The sequence below is a fragment of the Gavialis gangeticus genome, unplaced genomic scaffold (genome assembly GCF_001723915.1).
Source record: "Gavialis gangeticus isolate Ggan-Ray unplaced genomic scaffold, GavGan_comp1, whole genome shotgun sequence".
NCBI classification, from domain to species: domain Eukaryota; kingdom Metazoa; phylum Chordata; order Crocodylia; family Gavialidae; genus Gavialis; species Gavialis gangeticus.
The window spans coordinates 49,397,297-49,414,385 of NW_017729022.1; the positions used below are offsets into that span (position 1 = coordinate 49,397,297).

At 49.4% G+C, this 17,089-nt stretch overlaps 1 protein-coding gene across 1 annotated transcript in view; it reads left to right on the forward strand.

Moving 5' to 3' along the window:
• The first annotated feature begins 3,440 nt into the window (after window positions 1-3,440).
• CRADD (CASP2 and RIPK1 domain containing adaptor with death domain) overlaps window positions 3,441-17,089 on the forward strand; it is a 118,459-nt gene continuing 104,810 nt past the window's right edge. The window contains exons 1-2 of the mRNA XM_019514870.1: window positions 3,441-3,508; window positions 6,112-6,410. Of these exons, the coding sequence (XP_019370415.1) occupies window positions 6,113-6,410 (298 nt within the window). The 5' untranslated portion in view covers window positions 3,441-3,508; window position 6,112. The remainder of the gene's footprint in view (window positions 3,509-6,111; window positions 6,411-17,089) is intronic.

A 17,089-nucleotide genomic window follows, 5' to 3' on the forward strand; every position in this document is an offset into this window, starting at 1 on the left:
TTCATTAAAACTATTTAAAAGAATAATAATGGCATCCTTGGCATTTTTATTCAGATAAGATTGCTAAACCTTCTCACGCCTAGAAAAACAGATGTGTAAAAACATCCATCATGCAAACCTTTGCCACCTAGAGATGTGTGTGTCCATAGTGAAGATAGCAGTTTGTGAAGACAGCAATATTACTAAGGTAACTTTTGAACAAGGAGGCCCTTGCAACACATTACACTGTGAGCTGCACAAATGTTGATCAGCTTAGTGCTAACTTGCAGTCACACCTTCAATTTAGGCAGCACATCTGTGGGGAGCAGCCACACCTTAATGGAATAGAAGCTGGGTTATGCGGATCAAGAGATAATCCTGCCCTGGAGTGGTGCAACTTTGAGCCACATAATGCATGCTTTAAGCCAGTGGTTGTCAACCTTTTTTGTTCCCGGACACATTTGCCAAGATCGATAGCTTATCCTGACCCACACCCTCCCATCCCTGCTGGTGCCTGACCCAAAGGCTAGAGGTGCACCGATACATCGGTCCCATATTGGATCAGCACTGATATAGACAAAATTGACAGTATTGGAAATCAGCTTTTTTTGCCTGATGTGGCTAATAATATGGCCAGTCAATGCCCTGTGCATTCGCACAGCCACAGCATGCATGTGGCCAGGAGCACAGCCCAGCAGCTTGGAGACCAACATCGGGCTGTTAAGTCTGTTGTGGGCATGAACGATGGGTGCCCCTTGGCAGCTGCAGGGGCACAGCGGTGCTGGTGGCAGTGGGACTGCAGTGGTGATAAGCAGGGAGCTCCCAAAGATGCCACGAGCACTGTCAGTGGTGGGAGGTGTGGGGGGTGGCAAGCACTGACCACGGGGCGGCAGCCACCCGCAGACACCATCGGCAGCAGCCAGCAGCGACCGCTGACAGCCTGCAGACACCACCTGTGGTGTCAGCAGTGGGGGGGTGGCGGCAAGTGGCAACTACCTGCAGGCGCTGCTGACAGTGTTGGCAGCGCCTTTTCATAGGGGGTGCACCATTACACTCAGGAGGTGCACATGCATCCGCATGCACCTCCTATGCATCGCCAATGGTTGTCGGGGGAAGGGAAGGGGTGTGGGTATGCAGATCAAGGCCCCCACAGTGAGGGAGGGAAGGAGTGGGGCAGGGGCAGACAGGGTGGGGCGCAGCATGGAGCAGTGAGCAGCTCACTCAGGGGTGTGTGAGGGGGGGGTGATTGCTCTTCCCCTGCACACACCCTCGGAGGGCATGGTGGGTGTGTGCCCCTGAATCTGCACATGGGGCAAGGGCAGACTGTCGCTGCAAGCTGGGGCTGTGCTGGGCTGTTCCTGGTGGCGGTGTTGGGCTGGGGCAGCACTCAGGGCAGGCAGAGGCGGTGCAGGGAGGAGGGAGCTACGGGGAGGGGGCTACAATGAATTTTGGGGTGGCTGCAGCCTGCCCCCAGCCCCCCTTCCTGCACTGCCGCCACCCGCCCCAAGCACAGCCTGACCCAACCCCCGCTGGGAAGAATCCGGTGCAGCCCCAGCCCACAGCAGCAGCTCAACCTCGCTCTGCATGCAAATCTGGGGGCATGTGCCCCCCATTCCTGCCTGGGGTGCATGCAGCAGTGGGAGATGCTCCCCTACCGTCCCACTCCCCTGTCCCACCCCACCCTGGCTGAGCAGTGTCTGCCCAACTCCTTCTCTCACCACAGGGGCCCCCACCACACCCCATCCCTCCCCCCACATCAGACTTACCAGCGTAATGCTGGTTTCCAAGCTGCCCAGCTGCATATCAGAATCGGATTGGCACCAGCCGATGTAGCTCCTTAAAAGTCGGCCATTGGTACTTGTCCAAAAAAATCTCTATCGGTGCACCCCTACCAAAGATCCTTTTCGGCACCCCTTACCCCCAAGCCACAGTCCCCTCCCCCGGCCATGCTGGTGCACCTCACTCCTGATCCACAGTCCCCTGCCCCACCCCAACCCTGCTGGAGGGAGGCCCTGGCTGCCCCCATCCTGCTTGGGCTGGAGCATGAGCAGTGAGTATGGGCCCCTGTGTGTATGGGCACTGGCCCCGTGCCTCCCACCCAGACATGTAGTTCCTCACTGCAAAGAACTGCCCCTGCCTCCTTCCCCTGCTGTAGGGCCAGGGCCTTCTCTTGGATGCTCCCCCTGTTCTGCTGCAGCCCCACACCCAGCCACCGTCCCCAGCAGCCACCCACATACCCACACCCGCCCCAGCACTCCGGACAGTCCCCTGGACCTCCAACCCCCGCTCCCCATACGCTTGCCTGCATCCAGCGGCTCGGACTGCTCCTACAACCAGTCCTTGCTGTATGCTGGCCACGTGTGCCTGCCTGCACAGATGCATGTGTTCCCACTGCCTCCAATCGTCCCAAGCAGCGCTTGCAGGCTGGAATGCTGCCAGCCTGCAAGAGAAAACCCGCAGTTTCACAGGGTTTTTCTGGAACTTCCTCATGACCCTTTCAAATATTCTTGCGACCCACTTTTGGGTTGTGACACACTGATTGAGAAATGCTGCTTTAAGCCATTTAGAGCTGTTAATGTGCAGACAACCAGGGTTCAGAGCCCCAAGGAGCTGCCCAAAACTAAGGTGGAACCAGGCCCTGAGCTCTGCCTGTCAGTCTGGAAGCTACCCGCAAGGGCAGGATGGACAGTCCTCTCCAGAAATTTTCATGTGTGCATTGCACTGTAAGCACCACATAGTCCCACCACCATCCTTCGTGGGGCTACTCGCTGCCACCGAAGTAAAGCATGTGCATTGGTCTCTCAGCTCCTGGTCCTCTGCTACCAGTAATGATACCTTAAGCCCAGTGCCACCTTGCCAACCTCTTTGGCGAGCCTGCCACAAGCCAGCCTCCCCGAGTGCCTTCCCCACCCCTTCCTCTGCCCTCTACCACCCTGCTGCCTGTGCCCCCCGGACCTGCCGCCCACCACACACACACGGGCTGCCCGGGCCACTGGTGGCCCCATCCGACAAGGGTAAGGCTGCTACATACTTGTGTCTGTTTACTAACTAAAACGTTTAATTTAATTTATTTTAATTTAAATGTTTAATGTAATTGCTTTATATCCAGGGCGGTGGTATGCGAGCCGCAGCCAGGGCAGGCGAAGCACGTCTGGGACCCGCGCAAGCTGCGGCTGCCGCTTCCTCTCTGCCAGTCCCGGCAGCCGCCCCTGTACCCCTACGCCAATGACGTAGCACAACGCCACGCCCCTGCGCAAGCAGCATTCAGCCCCTTCCAACGCACCTGCTCCGCTGGCGGGGTTTAAGGCACAAAAGTTCTGCCCGCGACCAAGAGGGCCGCTGCCCGCTACCAAAATGGCCACCACCGCTTCCATTTGGAGGCCGGTGCCCTCAGCAAACATGGCCGCCGTGCTTGCCCTCCCACCCCTGGCGGGGCCGCGGTGTTTCCCGGCTGCCTTCAACAACGATGGCGGTTCCGGTGCGGGCTGGGGCTGGGCCTGGGCCCGTGCGCAGTGTGTAGCGCCCGAGCGTAAGTACATGGCAGCGCGGCTATGGGCTGCGGGTCCCGCTCCTTGCCAGGGACCTTCACCCTGGGCGAGGAAGGAGGCGGGTGGCTGCCTCCCTCCCTCTCGGCGTGTGGGGTCGGGGTTAGTGACACCTGCCAGCGGCCAATCCCCGCCTCCTGGGCGAGGGGGCTTGGCAGTGCCCAACTGCCCCTGCCCCTCGGGGCTGTCAGGCTGCTGCTCTGTGGCTGAGGGGCCCACTCTCCTCAAGAAGCTGGGGGCAGACCAGCCCCTGCCCTCCGCCAGGACAGGGCACCACTCCCTGGTGCTGCCTGTCCATCGTGTTTGCCCAGCCTCGCCCTGGCACCTTTCAGGGAAGGATTTCTAGGAGCCCCCCTGGCAGCTTGCCCACAAAACCGCGACACCACTGAGCCCCAGGAGGTGCCGGCGTGTTTGTGCCCACGTGGGTGTTTGTGCCGAGAGCCAGGTTTTACTGAAGCACCGGGGCACGTTTCGGTGGAGGCACGCAGCCCCGGGCTCGTGCAGCTGGATGTACGTGCAGGTCGTGGGCATGTGCAGCCGTGCTTGGGAAGACTAGTCTTTGATTCTGTCCCTGAAACTGAAAAAAATAACATATTTCAGAGAACTTGGAGGAACTTTTGATTTTGGCCTTCTTACTTGAGGGGAAAGCTGTTTTCCAGGATGGGGGTAAGCTACTTTTATCAATAAAAATAGACTGAAAAAAAGAGGGTGAATTCTCATGGCAGTAGCTGGGGTAGTGAGGGAGTGCTCTTCATGCCAGCAAAGGAGAGGTAAGAGGGGTGAAAGGGGGAGCAGCTTCCTTGCTTTTAGCTGTGGCCCTGTAAACCCTGCTTCCAGGTTGAGTTTGCGTCAGAGCCTTATCAGGATCCCAGGTCTGCAGTTTAGCTCCATGTCTCCAAACCAGAATCTAGTCCCTGAGAGCTCTTCCTAGCCTGAAAACTTTTAGAGAAACTCTAATATCTCAAGTGATGCATAGAAGCCCCAGGCCTGTGAGTCACTTTAAGGAATACCTCTGTGCTAAGAAACTTCCTGGAGTGCAGCCTTAGCACCTAAGATTTAATCCCATCCAATTCTCTGGGTCAAACATGTATGTAATTAAGAAGGAGAAATGTCAGGTTCCAAATCTGTGGCTTTATAATTAGAATTAAGAAGGCTGATAGTTTAGGGGGTCCAACTTGTGATGCCTTAGAGAGGGACCTGATCTTAAAGTTTCTGCTATCTAAGTCAGGCTCCTTAGGGGTTTCTTTTGTGGTTTTCTGGAACTGTCATTGGTCACTTTTGAGAGGCTTGGTCTAAATTCACATTAAAATGTCCCCTATAAGGGACTGGAAAAATCTGATTTCCCTTTATCTTAGTGCTGAGGTAGAGCCCTTGCAGTCAATATGCTGCATCATCAAACTATCAGGCCCCTTTTCTGGTTATCAGTAATTAACTATTTAATCATGCTTGCCATACACTCATACTTGTGGAAATTACTTGGCCTGTGATGTGACTTTTCCAGCTCTGGAGCTTGAGAGAGCATTTAAATGTGAGACCAGAATTTTCCTTTGCAACTGCCACTAACATGTCTGGGGAAGGACTTGATAGTGCACTAGATTGGAGACTTGGGTTCAGTTGCCAGCTCCTTCAGTAACTTATGCAGAGGTGCTGGTGTAGGGGTTTGCTGTTCAGCATCTTTATCAGGAAGGAATACACCCTTGATGTGAGTTGCCTTTTCTTTCTGGGCCTTGGTTCCTGTTCTGTAGAGCAGAGATAATACTCCTTCCTTTTTCTCCTTGATCATTAGACTCTGGAATGAAGGTAGGATAGGTTCAGATTACTCGGGATAAACAGGTTCAATGAGTAAACACCAACATAGGAAAAGAATTACTTACATTAAAGGACAATACTAGGACAAGAACAAGCGGGTATAATCTAGCCTTAATACATTTAGGTTTGAATTTAGAAAAAAGTTTCTAAGTATGAGGGCAGTGATGTTTTGGAACAGCCTTCCAGTCATAGGCGGCAGAAGGCTGGGGCTAACGGGGCTTAGCCCTCCTCCCCCCCCAACTAATTTTGTAGCGGTCAGCAACAGCAGCAGCACCACGCCCTGCTACCACAGTGCCATGTCCAGCACCCCCACTGCGCACTCTTCTGCCACCACGTACAGTACCAGAGTGCACTGGCCCCCCAGTGGTCCTACAGGAGGGAGAGGGAGAGGCAGGGGTCAGGTGGGCAGGCCACTCAGCCTCCCCAAATAATATTTTCTTCTGCCACCTATGCTTCTTGTGGGAGTAGTGTGGGCAAAAACACTAACTCTAAGATGAAACTTGGTACATTTGTAAGTTGTGCATGTCTGTGATTGTAGACACTGATTCAGAAGGGCTCTTCCAGTCATATCTGCTGATGAAAACACTATTATCTTAGTTTATGATGCCCATGAAATGTAGGTAGAAAGAACACGGCTGAATGGTGATGTGTATCCCACCATGATCACTCTTATTATAGTTTGGTTTGCTTCCAAACATAATGTACAATTTCCTGATGTTAAAGTCTGAAACACTTCAATCTCACATCTCTGGTTTCTTTTCTCACAACCTTGTGACAGGATGGATGCCAGAGACAAGCAGCTTCTGCGCTCCCTGCGGCTGGAGCTCTCCACAGAGGTGCTGATGGAAGGACTTGTCATTCAGTACCTTTATCAGGAAGGGATTCTAACAGAAAACCATGTTCAAGAAATAAGGTCCCAGACCACCAGTCAGAGACAAACAATGTTGTTTCTTGATATCCTTCCTACCAGAGGACCCAAGGCCTTTGATGTATTTCTGGATTCATTACAGGAATTTCCTTGGGTTAGAGACAAATTAAAGACAAAGCGCAAAGAAATTATGCCTGAGAAGTCTGCAGGTAAGACCAGAGTTTATTTGCTGGAATTTTGAAGATTTTCTCCCCGCCATGTTGGTTATCAAGTAGCAGCACTTCGGAATGTACTGTTACTGCAAGTAATTCACAGCTTAGGTGACAGTGAGGATATGCCATGTAGAAAAGTGGTTTATGTTGTCCAGAGCAGACCAGAAGCTGCAGTTCTTGAGAGGTAGTAGGCAGTACTTTGTGTACTGTCTAGAAGGAACAGAGGTAGGGTGATCATCTGTCCCGTTTTTCCTGGGACTGTCCTGGATTTTGGAGAATAATCCTGGGCCTATTACACCCTGTTTAAGTCCTGAAAATCATTAATGCATCTACTTTTAAATCAAGCCCTCTATCTTATATTGTTATCTGATAAGCAAGGATCCTGCTTTTTTCTGTTAAAAATCCAAAATTTTCTGTGGCAAACAGAAAACCCAGATCACTGCTGATAAGGAAATACGTTGGACTGTAGGTATCTGTGGTCATGCCATCCAAATTATGGACTACTGCATAATTACACCAGGAGTGGGAGCTAACAGGTATAGTTGCCTAAACTTTTTTATTTTAATAGCTTGTTTTCTGGTATATCTGGGTTTCCAAAATAGGTTACTTTCCACACTCAAATTGTTCAGGCATGGTCTTTGCTTGAAAGAGAGTCTTTGTTTTTGGATAAAATATTTCAACTATGTTTAAGAAGAAAGAAACTTGTAATAATGATAATGCACCTGTAATCCTGAACTAGGGTGATGCAGTATCTTTTTTAGTACAATATTAGCATTGAGTATGGCCCTATATGTGATTCACCAGATACACCCAGGAATTTCAAGTAGGAACTTGCAGTGTCAGAAACATGTTTGCAAGAGAAGACTTGTTCTATTTTTCCATAATCAAAAACAGAGTGAAAGTGAAGAGCTGGCATTTTCTGAGGGGTGCCTTGAGTTTAAAAAGATTGAGAAGCACTGCAATAACACTTTTGCCATCACATAAATGTTCTTGCAATACATTTAGAATAGTTGCAATGCCAAAATGGCTGCTGGAGGCAGAATGGGGAGGGGAGCATCTGAAGTCCTCACTAGAAAACACTGCCTTTGAGTCTTCCCATAAAGCTGGCCTGTAGTTGATCATAGTATTGTGACTGATTGAAAAATTGCCCTTTGCGGGTATGGTCTTATGTGAGGTGAGTTTCTCTAAACTTGCAGAGGCACATGGCTGTGGAAGATTGGGTCAGGTGTGCGAATATATATGCATGATCTGGTTTCACTGTGAGTAATATTTAGTGTGTGGTGGCCCAGTAGGGGATGCTGTTATGCAGAGCCACCCACCCCACTGTGCCAGGCCTAAAACCACACTTCAGGAGTCTCCCCCAGGGAGCCTACAGCCGGCCATCCCCTTTCCTGGAGAACACCTGCCTCTCTGAGGTAATGCTGCCACCACCCGGGTACTGGTCTGTGGTACAGCTTTGTGCAGCCTGGGGACACAGAGCCTGCAAGCCTTGGGGGTGCGTTGCCCACAGTAATATTATAGGGTGCTTCTTTTAGCCCAAAGCATCCAAAGGTAGCATCAGATACTGGAAGAAAATAAAAAGCCAAGCCCAATTTCACTAGCCAAGCAAAGGGAGCAAAAAGGCCTGCCTTTCCCGTCTCTCCAGGAATTCAGCCAGGCACTCTGTAACCTGATACCTTTATTGATAGTGGGGATGTAGAACAAGGAGGCCAGAATACCCATTGAGCAAAGGTAATCAGTCTTGGACATAATAATCCTTTTACAATGCATCTGCCTATATTTATTCCTAGACTTCTGGCTAGTTTCCAGGTTTTTACTTGCAGGGCATCATCCAAGCTGGAGCCTGGAGGTATGTGCTTGTTGATTTCAAAATGCCTTCTGGAGGAAGAGACCATTCCCAATGCTGAGTCAGGGAGGGGTGCCCCTGGAATGGCCTAATTGAGAGGCAGAGGGAGGGGATTTCTTCACACAGTGAAGGTATATGGATTAGCGGTTCTCATTCAGTGCACATCTTACATAGGGGTAGTCGATGAGGCACAGCAGACATTATGTACAACCATTTCTTCATTTGCGGTGCATCTTTGGTACAGGCCTGATTTAAGGGTAACCAAGGTACTTTGGGGTCTTTCAATTAAATGCAGTGGTCCCTAGCTTTCTTTTATTGTTGTTATATTGTCACATGTACTTTGTACAAAATCATGGCACCTGTACCCCTGCAGAAAGAAAGGGCTAGCTGGAAGGGTTTGGGAAACTTGCACTGCTAGTTTTCCTCTATGGTTATGGTCAGGTTGAATAGGAGTGTGACTGGTTTCATTCTCTTGAAACTTGGAAAATTTTGGGAAAAGGTGTACAGTTAGAACAACACTGTTACTAATAAATTTAAAAAAAAATCAAAGTTCTACGAATGTGTACCTAGGTTTTTAAGGGGGAAGGAAAAGGAGTGATAGTGTATAGCATTGTTTGAGAAATGGTATGTGATAAGATTTGGAATGATTCACTGCTCGTTGATATTGGTATTAGTCTTTTTTGGTTTGGTGACCTGACGTATGATTTACATCTCTATGGATGAAGTCAGATTTTCTTCTCTTTGAGGTCAGGCTCTTTTATTATACATGCAAAGTGGTAGAATCAAGACTGGGCATAGGATGTAAGCTTAAATTTGCTGTGTTCTGATTTTATGTCCTTTTTCCCTAGAATAATATGAAAGCCACTCTTTTGTTTGACCTGTGTAAATAATGTTTTATGCTTCGTCTCTGGCTACAGCAATGGGAAAATAGCTTTCATTATTTTTTTACTCCAAAAATCATATATTGTAGGTAGCTTATATAAGAACAGCAAACAAGTCTACTATTAAAAAGTGTTGAGAAACACCTTGTCACTCTGGTGACAACATTCTGATCTTTTTTTTATTTGCCTTAGGTTGGCATGTGTACATTCATTATTTATCAGTTTGTCAGATGAATAATCCTTCCAGTTATACTCACAGAACCATTATACATGGTCAGCATTGTGCAGCTTGGTGCTAGAAGGAGAGTTTCAAAATTTATTATTATTTTTATTCTATAGTGAACTGTTTCTTATTACAGGCAATAATTTGTGACTAATGTGCTGTATGTTCCCAGCAGGTTCTTTTTGGTGTTGAGTAGGTTGCCTACACTTGATCCTCCTATTTCCAGACTTGCGTGTAATTTAGAAAAGAGCTCTAGATTAGGTTTAAGATTATTTTTGTTGTGGCAACCCAAAGGCAAAAAACAAGATAACAAGCAATTAGTCGTGCCCTATTTTAGTATTTGGACTTGTAGTGCAGGAACTAGAAAGAGAACATGCTCAATACCTTAATAAGCAATGAATTACTCTAAAAATATGTATCTGTGTCTAGCAGTATCATCAGGGCTGCTTGCTCATAAACACACATGGCCGCATGCTTTGTTTTAAACAACAAATGTTAAATTCTTGTTCATTTAAAAGTATAGAAGGGAAGAAAGAAAGTACACTGGCCAGCTGCACAAGATAGAATAGTTAAGAAGGAAAGTATTTTCCGAGTTCATAAGAGAGAATTACAGACATTGGAACTCCATAAACAGACTTTGCTATGCAACTTTGCATTCCTTTCTATCAAAGCACATGAGAATATGCATGAGTTAAAGTTTGTGAGGAGTCCCATGGAAGAGACTGAGACTATTTACTTAGCACATAAGCACATGGAAAAGTGCTCTTTGTGGTATTGTTCTAGTGATGTTGTAGCCGTGTTGGTCCATGGACCAACTGTGTAGATGGAAAAGAATTAGACAAGCTTGCAAATGCAAAAGGGACCTGAAAAGGATGTTACCTAAAGAAATCCTTTCTCTTTATGTGACTAAAGGGGGGCAGTAATATTGTATACTGATGCAAAGTGTACTTTTGTTAGTACTTGCTGTTGACTATAGCAGGACTGGGCTCCAGGAGCAGCTGTGGCAAGTCACCCTCTGGTGCCAAATGACTACTGCTTTACTTGGGTTCTAGCTACCCTTCCTTCCATTCTTGCCTACCACGCCTTGGTGTAATTGTTAGAGCTAGGGGTGCACCAATAAAAATTTTTTTGGCTGACACCAGTGGTAGACTGTTAGCCAGCCATATTGGCTGATACCAATCCAATAGCTGATATGAAGCCTGGCAGCTTGGAGACCAGCATCTGGCCAGTAAGTCTGGTGGGGAAGAGGCATGGGGGTGCCAGATTAAGGCCCCCATGGTGAGGGAGGGAATGGGGCTGGGGCAGAATATGGGATGGAGCCATGGGCACCTTGTCTGGGGGGCACAGGGAGGGGGGGATGGCTGCGCCTGCTGCACGCACCCTTGGGAGAGGCATGTGGCCCCCACATTTGTGCACAGGACAAGGTTGGTTTGCCGGCTCAGGTCCAGGGGTAGTGCCAGTGTCTTCCAGGCTGGAGGGGAGGGGGCTGGGCCAGAGCTGTGCTTGAGGCAGGCAGCAACAGCACTGGGTGGGGGAGCTACGGGGTGGGGGTTATGTTTTGGGGTTGCTGTAGCCCACCATGTAGCCCCCCCTCCCAACGCTGCCCCCACTGGCCCTGAGCGCAGCCCTGGCCTAGCCCCCCACTGGGAAGAGGCCAGCGCAGCCCCTGGCCCTGGCCCTGAGCCTGCAGCAGGCAGTCCACCCTTGCCCTGTGCACAGATGCAGGGGGCACATGCCCCCCATGCTTCCCCCCAGGGGTACATGCAGCAGTGGGAGCTGCCCTTCTCCCCATGCCCCCCCGGACAAGCTGCCCACGGCTCCATCCCACGTCCTGCCCCACCCTGGGTGTGTGGGGGAGGCAGGGAGCAGGGCTGGCTCCTCGTTACTATGCACATCCCCAGAGGAGAGGTGCAAGGAAGCCTATCCACTGTTGGCTTGGGGCCAGGGACTGTGCCAACTTCTTCCCTGTGGGTGGGGGCCGGGCTGGGGCTGTGCTTAGGGTAGGTGGGGGCAGTGCTGGGAGGGGAGGCTACAGGGTTAGCTAAAGCCACCCCAGAATTCCCCATAGTCACCCCTCCCAGTGCCCCTGCCCCGCCCCCCTGCCCTGAGTGCAGCCCTAGCCTTGGCCCTCGCCTAGCCTCTCCACCGGGAAGAGGCCAGTGCAGCCCCTGGCCCACAGCCTGCCCTCGCTCTGTGCACCGATCTGGGGGGCACATGCCCCCTATGCCTCCCCCAGGGGTGCACAAAATGATGGGGAGCCACCCCCGCTTCTCCCCCCACATGCCCTGGGTTGACTGACTGACGTGGCTCTGCCCCACTGCCAGTGGGTGCGCATTCACCAACCTGGCTGGGCAGCACCTGCTCTTGCCTCAGCCCCTACCCCACTCTCTCCCTCACCATGGGGGCCTTGATCTGCCCCCCACTCCATGCTCCTTCCCTCTCCCGTGCCCTTTCGCCCCCCAGACTTACCAGCCAGACACTGCTTTCCATGCTGCTGGGCTGCGTATTGGCTATCAGATTGGTATCGCCCAATAAGGCTGGTTGATAATCGGCTATCGGTGTCAGGCAAAAAAATCCTGATTGGTGCACCCTTAGTTAGTAGATGGGCCCTTCTGGTCTGTATGTGTCTCAGGGTACCCACTGCCTTATGCGCTGTTCATGGCCTCCAACCTTCCCTACAGCTGTGCCCATGCCTTGCAGTTGTTAAGCATCCTTACTCTAGTTGGACTTTTGTCCTCAATGTCATTGAGCCACCTCAGGTCTTTACTGCCTTGTTGGGGCCTTGGTCTCCACCCCTCTGCTTTCACTGGTCTCTTAGCCAAGGCACACTGTCCTGGACTTCCAGCTTGGTCAGGTGTCAGTATCTTGGGCCCTTGGCCCTTGTATCTCTGTTTCTGGGCCCCTGGGCCCTAGAAATAACCCTTCTGGGCCACTGGGCCCCTGGCTTCTGGTCTCTGCTCTTCTGGGTTGATCTCAAGCCTCCTGGGCTGTGGGTCCCCTGACTGGTTCTCGCTGTCCCTGGTTTATACATCTCTGGTTCTCACCTGTCTAGGGCAATACTCACCTGTCTTTGAATCCTGGCAAGGCTCAAAGTAGTTGCTTGCCCTTCGGGCACTAATGAGGCCTTCAAACCACTGGTTTAAACTATAACAAAATAAAGAAAGGCATACTAGCCTCAACCCAAACTCCAAGCCTGCTGGCTATATCATGAAATCCTGTCATGTCCTGGGCGTAGCTCCTTACAAGTCCTCAGTCCCTTCTGTGCAATCTCTCCTTGTAGTAGGAGCTCAGTCGGTTCCTCTGGCCACAGCCATCTTAGAACAGCATCTCTTCCTTGAGCGAAGTCCTTGCAGCAGCGGGCTCTCAGTCCATCACTCTTGCTGCCATCTCAGTATAGAGCTCCTTCCCCAGCAGCCTGCAGGGCCAGCCTCCTCCCTGGCTTCAGGCCTGGCCTTATGCTGCCTCAACCCTGCCTTTCTGGTCATGATGCTCCTTGGGGCCCCCCATCCCTGCTCCTCCCAATGTCTCTGATTAGGCTTGCTGGCTGACTAGTTTGCCAGGGTAGCTCCTTGCTGTGGGCCCACCCTGTTTTGCCTCTTGGGGCTTAGCTCAGCTGCCTGCAGCTCTGGGCTTTTGGAGTTGCCTATGGACCTGCGCTGTTAGCAGCTTACAGATCCGCAGTTGTTCTGCTGGGATGTTACTCCTCAGAGCAGCCTTCGTCTGTGTAGCTCTGTGACTGCCTGATGATTGCTGCCTAGTTTCTTAGCAGTTAGCCTGTGTTTTGGCTACCTGCCTACCCCAAGATAGCCTAGATTACTGCAGCTTTTCTTAAAGGAGCCCTCTGGCTCCCTATTACATTGATCAGAAAGTGATTTAAAAACTTTAGGAACCCAGAGTTTATTACAGGTTATAAAATGTTTCTTTTAATTCCTTTTATGAAATAAGTTTTGATTTGCCTATAATTTAGTTCTCCCTTTTCTGGTCTGAAATATACAGTCTTTCAGTCTTAGTAAAGAAAAAAAGTAATAATAAAGACACGGATGATAAAACGATTAAATATTTTTTCCTGAAGGACTTTTAATCCTGGAGAAGAGTTTGGGGGTTAAGGCACTAGACTGGCACTTGGGAGATGGGACTTCTACTCCTAGAATCAACCACAGACTTTCTGCATAATCCTGTGAAGTAATTTAATCCCTGTATTAACCATTTATTCACTGTTAACATAGCTGCACTTCCCTCCTTCCAGAAAATTCTTTCATGTCTGTGAATGCACAGATGCACTCCATCCAGGAAGAGCACAGACCATCTGCAGACACTTCCCCAGCCTGATGAAGGCCGTTTGTACCCGAAAGCTTGCTAAGAAGAAACTTTCCAACTATTTGAGTTGGTCTAATAAAAAATATTGGATTTACCCAAAGAACCTTGTCTGCCTATGTCCTTAGACCAACACGGCTACAACCCACACCCCAGATACTAAGGAAGCGTTGCCATATTTAGTGAGATAAAATAAATGGACTGGAAGAAATGTAGTAGCACTAGCCAGCTGAGGCTGCCTGAAGTTAGTTTCCTATATCAGGAAAGGTTTTCAATCTTTTTTGGTTGGTGTAGGGAATGTCCCAGCCAGTCGACAAGTTGGGGGGTCCCCTGGCAGCCAATCAAGGAGTGGGGGTGCGGCATTCCTCGGCAGCCAGTCGATGAGCAGGGGGGTCCCCCACACACAGAGGTGAAACCAGAAGTGCCGGCAGTGAAACCGGAAGTGTCCCTGCTTTTCTGCACTGCTGCTATTATACCCCCTGGGGCCTTCCCCAGTACGCCTGGTTGACTACCCCTGTCCTATATAATTGTCCAGGCAAGGTATTCACATTGCTTAATTGTACTAAGATCTTGAATGCCCTGATGAAAGGGCATGCATGGTGTTTTTTTTCAATATTATTTTCACTCTTTGTAGCTTTGATTTGTATTTGATATATAGAGAAGTGAAAGAGGCTGCCAGTTTTATTCAGGTCTCAGTTCAGCAGAGTACTCATGCACTCAACTCAAAGTACATAAGAAGTCCAACTGACTCTAGTGAAATTATTGACATGCTTAACCTTAAGCCCATGCGGCTAAATGCACTGTTGGATCAAGGCCATAATAAATCATTTAGATTTACTTTTGTGTGAATATGTTATCTCCAAATATGCAGTTGGTTCAATAAAAAATATTACCCTTGAGAATTCTTGCTTATCTCTGAATAACACATTGTTATTGTTGAAAATTGTAGAAAATCTGTGTATAACAAAAAACTTGCTTTGTGCATTTTAATTTTTTCTACACTGTAATAATGTATTAGATGAACTTCATTTTTGCAATAGACCTACTTTTTAAGTTTCTGTTGGTAAGAGGAAAGCTCACTTATTAAATAGTCCTGATGACAAGAAGTAACTACCTAAGTAAGATTTGGTTGGATTGGGGTCCAATCTGCAGTAATCCAATTACAGGATTAAAGGCTACTGGCATGTAATATGTTTTTCCTTTAAGGCAGGTTGAATTTTATAACTCATCATGATTTGTGACTTATCAAACTCATCAGGGCCTATGAGGCAGATGAGTGATTTGGAGCTGGTCCACTAGCCAGTTTGGGTCCAAAGACTGACCTTGCATACCAGCCTTTTATTTTTATTTATTTATATATATATCTATAGAGAGATGGAGAGATATAGATTTGTGTTCCAAGTCAAATCAGCCAAATCCGTTCTAAATCATATCGACTGGGCAGAACTCAATTGTTCCAAAAACCATATCGGTTGAGCAGGCAGAACTCAATTGTTTAAACGCCACGTCCAGCGCTACAACTAGCGAGCCTCGTCCATCCCAGACTCTCACCCTGGGACTTCAGATACTCCCAAATCCATTGGAACGCATCCTGTGTGCCAGACCAAAGCCCAGACGTCTTGGGATTTGGATGCCCCCTACACTTGATATGACCCAAAAGGCTGAGAAGCGATCCAGTAAACACTCTTGATTGGCCCTGTATGCTGCATGCAGTGTACAGCACTTGCCAGATCAGCCCCAGGCAACGTGCAGCAACCCAGGGTGAGGTCTGGAACCAGTGTGACTACATTTTGTATGCAGGCTGGTCCAGGACATGCTGCATATGGCATGAAGGTCCAGTCTGAGACCCAAGGGCAGCACCTCAAGCCAAATGATAGAGTGCTATGGCTGGGTCTTTGACACCCCTGATGTCTAAGATTGATAAATACAACAGACTTTTCCCTGTCTCTGTCCCTCTCCCCTCCCCCCAAGAAAAATGAAGGTTTTTTTCAGGAATTTTAAAGGAAGACCTAAAGACAGAAAGTTTTTAGTGAGGTTTTCTAAAAACCCTGTAATTGCCATTTAGTGGACTGTGTAGCCATAGAGTAGAATCCAAAAGTTTGACTTCTAACCAGAACTGTGCCTTGACTCCTTTGGTCACATCACTGTGAGCCAAATTATATACCAATTTCTAAATGGTACAACTAACTGTGGTATTAATGGAAGAATACCTATAAGTCAGCAGAGAACCTGGCCCTATAAATCTCTCTTTAGCTATTTGTAAATATACAAAATTAAATATAGAGTTATTGCCTCAGAGCAGGGGTGGGCAATTATTTTGAGCAGAGGGCCTCTTACCCAGTTCTGGCAGGCTGTCGAGGGCCGCATGGGTAGCCCTGCCCCATGACAGGTGCCCTGCCCCCTGGTCACCATCTTGGGACCAATGTCCTAATGTCTTGGGACCAATGTCCCAGGGCCAACACCAGTGGGGCTCAAAGCGAGGTGCAGGCTGGCAGGGGTTCGTGGAGCTGGGCTGGGCTGCACCAGTAGGGAGCTGGCCTGGCTCCACAGAACCCCTGCCAGTCGGGACCCTATGCTCCTGCCACCCTGCTCTGGGCCCCACTGGCACTGGCTCCAGGACACTAGTGTGGGCCCTGTGCTTCCACTGGCTCCCACCTGTTCACACACAGTGCCCCCCAGCCCTGCAGTACAGGCAGGGGGCAGCGCACAGTAGGTTCGTAGCAGGTAGATCATGCCTGACTAATCTAGTCTCTTTTTATGACCAGGTTACAAAGCACCTGGACACAGGAGTAGGGGTAGATATTGTTTACTTGGACTTCAGGAAGGCCTTCGATACTGTATCCCACCCCATACAAGTGAACAAATTAAGAGGCTGTGACTTCGATGATTACACAGTCCGGTGGGTGGCAAATTGGCTAAAGGGTCATACCTAGTGAGTGGTGGTGGACGGGTTGGTATCGACCTGGAAGGACGTGGGCAGTGGGGTCCCGCAGGGCTCGATCCTTGGACCGATACTCTTCAATGTCTTCATCAGTGACTTGGACGAGGGAGTGAAGTGTACTCTGTTCAAGTTTGCGAATGATACAAAACTGTGGGGAGAAGTGGACACACCCGAGGGTAGGGAACAGCTATAGGCAGACTTGGACAGGTTGGACAGACGGGCAGAAAACAATAGAATGCGATTTAACAAGGAGAAATGTGAAGTGCTACACCTAGGGAGGAAAAATGTCCAGCATACCTACTGCCTAGGAAATGACCTGCTCGCCAGCACGGAAGCAGAAAGGGATCTCGGAGTCCTAGTTGACTCCAAGATGAACATGAGTCATCAGTATGACGAAGTTATCAGCAAAGCTAACAGTACTTTATTGTGCACCAGCAGATGCATGACAAACAGAGCCAAGGAGGTGATACT